Source organism: Opisthorchis viverrini (assembly GCF_000715545.1).
Source record: "Opisthorchis viverrini unplaced genomic scaffold opera_v5_171, whole genome shotgun sequence".
Classification (NCBI taxonomy): Eukaryota; Metazoa; Platyhelminthes; class Trematoda; order Opisthorchiida; family Opisthorchiidae; genus Opisthorchis; species Opisthorchis viverrini.
The window spans coordinates 226,176-234,348 of NW_008751829.1; the positions used below are offsets into that span (position 1 = coordinate 226,176).

Consider the following 8,173-nt stretch of genomic DNA (forward strand, 5'->3'; position numbering starts at 1 on the left):
TGGGGGGTAATTCTCCCTCGGGGGACCACTGTCAAGGACAACGAAGAGAATCAACTCAGACTGAGGGAGTCATAAATACTGGAATGAAGTACATTCTGGAATTTGGGTTATTAGGTGTATATTTTCAACAACTAGTCTCGCTTGCACACGACTTTGCTTTTGACAGCAGTCTCAGGGGAATCCAGCTTAAGCACTCTTTTATGACGTTCTTCTCCAACTGAATGCACTGCACCAGGCCGCTTCATGCTCCCCTTGGTGGTATATTTGAGAAAGACATCACAAATGAAAGATTCAGCGGGGATGGTATGCAAATGAGTCGAGTTGTCGAATTCCGTTCAATTTAAATTAAGGTATAACATGGGGTTGAAGGAAATTCGAAGACTACGCCTACCGTATGAGCCCCAGAAAGAGAAGTAAAACCGGTCATGGGCTATCAGAGTATTCAGCAACCTTATGAGTAGTGCATTACGTCTATACATGTATCGCGATATCTTGAATATTGTACCAACTGAAACATGAGGCGGTCTGGGGCTGTGCATTCAGTTGCTTAAGAACATCACAGACGAGGAATTCAGCTGGGTTCCTGGCTAGTCTCCCATTAAAGTTAAATCGATAAACTAATGGGTGGATTTATCGAAATCTGTCCAAATTGGATTCAAGTAGAACATTAAGTTGACTGAAACTTGGGGAGTGCGCCTACCTGATGAGTCTCAAGAAGGGTAAACCCGGCCATGAGCCATCATAATATTCAGTAACCTTATAGATAGTGTGCTACGTACAACTTTTTAGTCAAGTAATCTATGGCGAGGCGATGAACTCACTTTCGATCAACCAGTTTCATGAACTGACGTTTCCCGCCTGGCAATCACCTAACTGATTGTATCATTCTTTCATATAAACAAGGTAGTAACGTTCATACTGAACTTACAAATTTCAAGGGTCATGCATTCCGTCACGAAGAGACTGGACCTTACCGTGGTGTGAGGGTTTGCGCACCTCAGCGATTCATTGAGCTATACTGAGGGATGTTCCCGCGATACTCACATAGTACCAGGTTAGTCGTTGGTTAGAGGTCTGACAAGCACAGTCTCCTATCTCTCCAGGTTCGGGGTTAGAGCACGTGGCGACTTGTTCCGTAGAAGCGGTAATGCATTTGCATTTCCCACCAAACAGCGCTGCCTTGTGGTAAGGCCTTTGGGCCAAAGGCTTTGGTTGAGGACCATAATCGTTCTTCTGTCTAGGTGCCGATGCCCTTAAAGTATCACGGCCTACGTACAATCATGAACTAAATCACGGTTGTAAGGCAGTGAAGCATCGGTGTTGAACACTGATGTCATGCTGTCTATGATTATTATTATTATTATTATTCGTATTTCAACACCCCCATCAAGAGTGACCCCCACCCATCCTACGGACGGGTGACTTCCGGTTGTCCAATTGCTCAAATGTTCAGGGATTCTACAATCAACATATGAAGTTACCACCAGTAGCATCATAACCACTAAGATACTATGTTCGTTAACCTTAGTTGCTCGATAATTACCCGGAATGTGGAAAGATGAATTATCCAACGTTACACGCCACTTTTTGATTCAGCTCTCAGAAACTGAGTCTTGCACATGTTTGATAAAAGAACCTGGCCTTTTAAGAGATACTTTGATTCCACATCGCTAGGTCTTGATGTCAGAATTTTACGCAGTGGAGCATTTGTCCCAGTAGCTGATTTGTCGGAAGCTTCAGGCTTTGAATCACTTGTTCAACACATGCTTTCAACCACTTCATTCCGGTTCTCTAACATGTCCCTGAATTAGCTGAATCAAAACTTCTCAAGTGGTTAAAAGTCTTGGTGGCTATAGTGTGCTCAAAGTATAACTTTTTCCAACTTTGACCAAATCGAATACACGACACTTGTGTCCGGTCTACACAACAAAATTCGACAAAGTGCTCCAGATACTCAAAACCGAATAATTCAATCCGGTTGTTGATGTCACTATTGCGAAATCAAATTTTCTAGGCCTAAAGCAGTTTTTATTTCTTGTTTTCAGTTCAGTAGAAGCTTCACTCACACGTCCTAGATCACATCCGTCATGTGTTCGATGCGATACAACGATAGAGACCCGACCCAATGTGAATAGTTGTCATTTGATTCAGGTGTTGGTGGTTGTGGGGTTCTTGTAAAATACATGACTCTCGTTTGAACAATCGTTCTCCTGTCCTCGCGCAATCATCCTGATGAGTTCACTGAACTCCGGTTTCGCTCTTATTAGAGCTCATGAGCAGTGCTCATCCAATGACCGTGCCGGGGTTCGAACTTCGCACATCCGACGTAGGAGGTGAGCGTGTGAACAGGTGAACATATTCCCGCTTGAGTGACGCGGGCAGAACTTTGGATGCCTCGAACGACGAACCAGGAACATACCTTGGTTGTGTTATTTCTTGGGTTATCTGAGGTTGGAAACTAACTGCTGAACAGTCCTCCCCCTGTCCTGAATCCATCATCCTCGTTTATTTGAGCCAAACAGGAGAAGCATTTGAGCCGGGTTTTGTTCTCACAATTCATGTGATTCATGATTTCACCCCTGAAAATGTGATACAAGAGGGCACTATCCGACTAGACGCCGTCAGACAGGTGCAGCCAACACCCGTGTACTCGCTCACTTCATACGTCAGCCACCCGGGGTTCATACCTCAGTGCAGTCAAGGGTGATGTGGATAATGATGGCGACGGCGGCCGCTGCTGTGAAACCCAAAGTGTGCACCTCCCCTATTCGGTGTAAATTGTCCAATCGGAAGGATGCCGTCTTACATTTCGTCCCGCCAGGCTAGTAATCATCATGTGAAACCCAACGTCAGCAGTAGTATCAAGAAGGTGAGATTCGTGAAAGGAACCCCCCGGAATCTATTGAGACCCTAAAACTGCACCAAAATCTCAATAAGAAAGCCGGCAAGCATCAAGGCCAGTCAATCATTTAATCATTCATTCAGCAAAAGCCGATGAGTGTTCATGCACGCCACAGAAGCATGAACGAATGTGATCTGCGTTCATAGAGGCACGATCGATATTGACGGGTGTTCACTAACGCCTACCACTTAGGCTGGATCAATGTCAGAAGGTCCCCTTGAATAGCGTGTGGCCGTTGTAACTTTTGCTCTCGCACTCGCTTGTTCGGACCATAGCGGTTGTGTTCCCTTCTATGAGTCTTTTTTCCGGCACTAGGCACTGGAGCGGGTCAGCCGCAGATACCACAGACGGGCGAATCAGCAGCTATAACAAGTAGCCTCGCGAAACAGATTGAGTGGATCTGTCGTTAATTCGCCCACGATGACACGATGACACCATTAACAACTAGTGTGCCTCCCGAGGTTTTTGTTACTTATGTTCAAGCAGAACGCACGAAAACTTGAGGACTGAGCCTACCTGGTGGCTTCAAGGAAGGCAAATCCGGTCGTGAGCTGTTGAAACGCTTTCACTCACTTTATACACAGTATATCAGATGATAAATGGAGTCAGTCTACGTTTTTTTGAATGGAGGCAGTTTGTCCCGCCAAACAGTTTGTTTAGCTGAACTGCTTTGTCGTAATCATCGTCTAGACAGCTGAGTCAACCGATACCCCCGGCTCACGTGATTAGATCACATGTCTAATCAAAGCAAGCCCAGAAATTTAGAAACCACCTGATTTGGTTCAATTAGACCACAAGGTTGACGAAAACTCGGGGACTTCGCCTACCTAAAGAGCCCCAGTAAGGACGAAACGGGTTGTGGGCTGTCGAAGAATTTTCAGCAACCCTATTAGTAGTGTATTATGTACATACCTGTAAAGGATTTTGTTTTGATGTATTCATCTCGAAAACTCTTGCGTGAGAGTGATCCATAAGCAATAAAAGTTCGGCGTTTCAATCCGTTTATCACTGGAACTACACAGTGAATGAGTAGCGCCAGGTCAACCTACTGGATACTTCATGCCAGAGGCGAAATAACAGCATCTGGAAAATTAATTTGCCATCTTTTTCCGGAACAAAGCTCGGTGCCCTGAGGCTGGTTTGTTGATGAAATTTGCTCATGTTGAAACTCGACGTCCAACACACAATGTGTTGTCGAAAAGGCGCTTGAAATTCAGTTGGTTGTCAATGGCGAAATTTCTCCCATTCTGTTTTTAACAAACTTCTCCGAACTATTCGAACTTTCAGCAAGTTTGACCTGACACTTCAAAGGCTGGTAATTGATCAGGTGGCTGTTGATCTGTTCGCCGAGCTTGGCAATTGATTTGCAAACGTTTCGTCACCATTCGAGGAGACATCTTCAGTGCGCTGTTGGTTGGGTAGTTCCTCTCTTTGTGCCTGCGTTTATACAGTCTATAATGAGCAGCCTTTGCGCTGTAACCTGGATTCTGATTGACCCGTTCTTGATCTGTATTGCATCGTGGTCGGCTTCTCTGTTGGTTTGCGGAGTGCCTCCTATTTTTAGTAGATTGCTGTTCTATTGAGGTACGCCGCAAACCAACAGAGAAGCCGACCACGACGCAATACAGATCGAGAATGGGCCAATCAGAATCCAGGTTACAGCGCAAAGGCTGCTCATTATAGACTATATAAACGCGGGCACAAAGAGAGGAACTACCCAACCAACAGCGCACTGAAGATGTCGCCTCGAATGGTGACGAAACGTTTGCAAATTAATTGCCAAGCTCGGCGAACAGATCAACAGCCACCTAATCAATTACCAACCAATACAACCAAGCTACCAATATTCCAAAACATTACCAACTTCAAAGGCTACTTAACGGGTTTTATTCCCTGCATGCCCTTACTTTTTTCGGGGTGAGGGGTGGGAGGGGATTCATCCTCAACTGTGTGTTGATGCCAAATCAGTAATTTCACCCGGGGGAGTTAACCATCTTTAAAATCTCTACTTCCACCTACATGGTTTTACAACCCCTCCAATGAGACTCCGAGACTGATTCGGTGAGTGTCACCCAAGATAGACCGTGAGGTAATTGAGTCTCAGACTGAAGCACCAGGAAGCCAAAAAGAGGGAGCTAGTCAAACTGCTGGTTGGTCGGTCGAGGCCGAAAGGTATCGGACTAGGAACTCACCACTGGGTTTTCGTGAGGCGGGCGCTACTGACGGTGTTCAATACGAATGAAGCGACGGTACAAAGCTTCCAGACTTTTCAGAACAAACTGGCCCCGCGGTCAGGACGAATCTCAACCGTCAACATTTTCACCCAGATCTCTTCACACTACCGACACTCTATAAGTAGCTCAGTGGAAGAATAAACTTCACCTGATGAGTGAAACTTCCATCTGAGACGTCGGTGCTCGAGGAGCCAGTCAACACCTGTGACCGCGTGACGTGGATCTCGTGAATGAACGATGAGCGGCGTTATATCCTATCTAAGTGCGAGTTAATCACACTGCTGATCAGCCACTCGTGACCGAACGCTTAAGTGTTCAAACTACTAGCCGGGAGGTCGCGGGTTCGAGACTCTTCGGAGTTTCGTGAGGTGCGCACTGCTGATGATTCCCAATAAGGATGAAACAGCTGTACAGTGCTTCGTGGCTTTTCAGCACAGATTGGCTTCACTTACAAGATGAAATCTGCACAAGGAACGTTTTAGCTATTTATCAAACTTGCATACAACTGAATTTCTCCTCTACGTCTTGCTGTGATGATTACAATAGAGGAAGCCTGTGTCTGGGACTTTGAGCCTGCTCACGAGGATACTGTGTTGACAGTCTGGATTAAATAGAGTTTATATAGGTGCTAACTGAACGTTTAACAGACATCGAAATAAATTTAGCTTTGCCTCTACTTGATAATCCAGGGGAACATGAACGGATGTGTGCACTTTGGAACAGATGGGAGAATCGACTCATTCGGTTGGTAGAGAACAAGTCATCAATTTGATTGGTTTTCTGATTACTTCAAACGGACGGCAAATCTTCCAGTGGCACTTACAACCATCATCAGCTTTGAAAACCGTAGTATCTAGCCAACATTGGTCACAGGCTGCACAGTATTCTTCGCCGACGATTTGGAGGGGATGGAGGAGTGGGATAGAGTGGTGGGGCGGTATATCTCAGGCGCGGATACAGGGATGTCAGATGGCTCTTCATCGGGGAGATTCTAAGAGGAGTTAAGCATTGAAGGCAACGGCTTGGATGCATTGGCGTTACTGAGGGCTCGACAGGACCATGTCTAACAATGTCTCTAACCACTGATGGGTCTCTGAGTTCCCATCCAAGAAGACGGGAATGACCAGGGCAGGGAACGGACCTACCTTGAATCAGGTATTGCAGCGCGTACGCAAACGAGATTGTTCACCCGATGTAGAATAGACGCGTCGGCACTTAGCATTCGGAGACAAAGACGTACTAACTCAAAGTTACATATGAAGCCTTTAAATAGCCATTGAAACAAACGAGCAAACTGACAGAGATAAACAAGGCAAGCGATTTCGACAATAGGACGCACCCATAGGCTAGGTAATTCGACCGAAAAAGAGAGCCATAGAATGCAAGGAGCCGGACACCACTACACATGGTTTACTAGTTAGACGCTACATTGAAAAACCGAAGCCAAAAATAGTTGTCGGTGAGTTAGGAGTCGTGCAGACCGTCCCTAATCAAAATCAGCTGTTTTCAGAACCGAACAGTAAAAAATCAATTGGATGGGTTAATATTTGACATTGACTTCTCTCGGATTTTCCGGTTGTCTCAGATCAAAGGTGGTCCAATTGCAGCTTAAAATTTCGTACATCCAGACTGAAGAGCCACTGAACTGGACAGAATCCCCCACGGGAACCTAACAAGAAAACCAAGGTGGTTTTTCTTTGTCCCATGGAGACAAATCCAGTCATCATTTTTCAGTATGGGAATATTTGAGCTTATAGTCTACATGGAGTTGAATGAAACACTTACTTATGTCAAAACGCACGTATTCCCGTTCAAAATTCAGTTAGGAAAGATTTGGTCTAATATACTACTCACTAGGTTGCTGAAAATCCTTCGACAGTCCACGAACGGTTTCGTCCTTCTTGGGGCTCATCAGGTAGACCCAGTCCACCAGTTTCCGTCAACCTTATGCTCCACTTGATCTATTTGAACCGACTTTGTGATTTCGACGGGATTAGTAGTTTGTTGGTAGTATTGCCGACTTTTTAAAAAATGCTCAAAATGGCAGTGGAAATTAACTTGACTGCTACGCTAGCTAGTCTCTTTGAATAACTCATTTTGTGTCGTCTTACTAGAGAACCCGGGGACTGGATCCGATGAGGGCCGAGAAGGGGCTGTGTGGGTCACATCTTCATTCTCCGTCCGGTGTTATAGCCTCTTCGTGCTTATGGCGCCCAACACAGTTGGTGCTTCTTGAGTACAAGGGCACGACCTATTTGACTTTCTCAACATGTCTTGTATTCATACAATTGGTAGAGTATATGAGAGGCACTTCAAAAGCCTTCCTTGATGCTGTGGTATGTACTTACTCAGTTTTTGTTTGACTTCTTTTCCCGTTGTTTAGCTCTCTTTGAGCGAGAATTTTGTCGACACTGGTCTCTTTTTCGAGGAAGAAATAGAAAGGCAGGGGTTACCGGAAAAGCTTATCAAGGCTGTTCAGGCTTCCAGAATGTGTCCAGATTCAAAAGCTTAAAAGTCCTAAGGATTCAAGAAGAGACGCTGGAAGTTGTGGAACCATACAGCACTCTGAGAAATCGCATTACTTATGACGACAGCGTGACGAACAAAGCCAGTGGCGTCAAGAAGATACATCATTGTGTTTCAAAGGACGGTTGCATCAAGTTATATTGTAAAATGTATTACTATGCGACTGCAAGACTTGGTCACTTTGAGTACAGAATCTGAGACAACTTCAGGTTCTTGACCACCGGTGTATGAGACGTGGAGGACGTGTGATACTTCGCGGGTCTACTTTGGAATGCTGAGCATGAAGGATGGGATTCTGTGGTGTTGTTCGCCTTCCAGGATGAGGTCCACTTGACTCTCCATGGGTTTGGCTGGCTAACCGATATCAGTGGCCTGTTAGTTTCTATCCCCGCTGTCAGACGGTGAGTGGTTGTGTGGGTATCCCCAACGTTTGTCGTAAGCTAGGCCAAAGCCTCACATCTTTGCAACATTTATGTCTCCTATATCTATATTTATATTTATATTTTTTATT

The 8,173-nt window shown here is 45.2% G+C and overlaps 1 protein-coding gene across 1 annotated transcript in view; it reads left to right on the forward strand.

The window, feature by feature from the left end:
• Window positions 1–357: 357 nt before the first annotated feature.
• T265_07473 (hypothetical protein) overlaps window positions 358–8,173 on the forward strand; it is a gene marked incomplete at both ends in the record, with an annotated part of 10,758 nt that continues 2,942 nt past the window's right edge. The window contains 3 exons of the mRNA XM_009173006.1: window positions 358–413; window positions 4,230–4,320; window positions 4,506–4,819. Coding sequence (XP_009171270.1) covers window positions 358–413; window positions 4,230–4,320; window positions 4,506–4,819 — 461 coding nt within the window. The remainder of the gene's footprint in view (window positions 414–4,229; window positions 4,321–4,505; window positions 4,820–8,173) is intronic.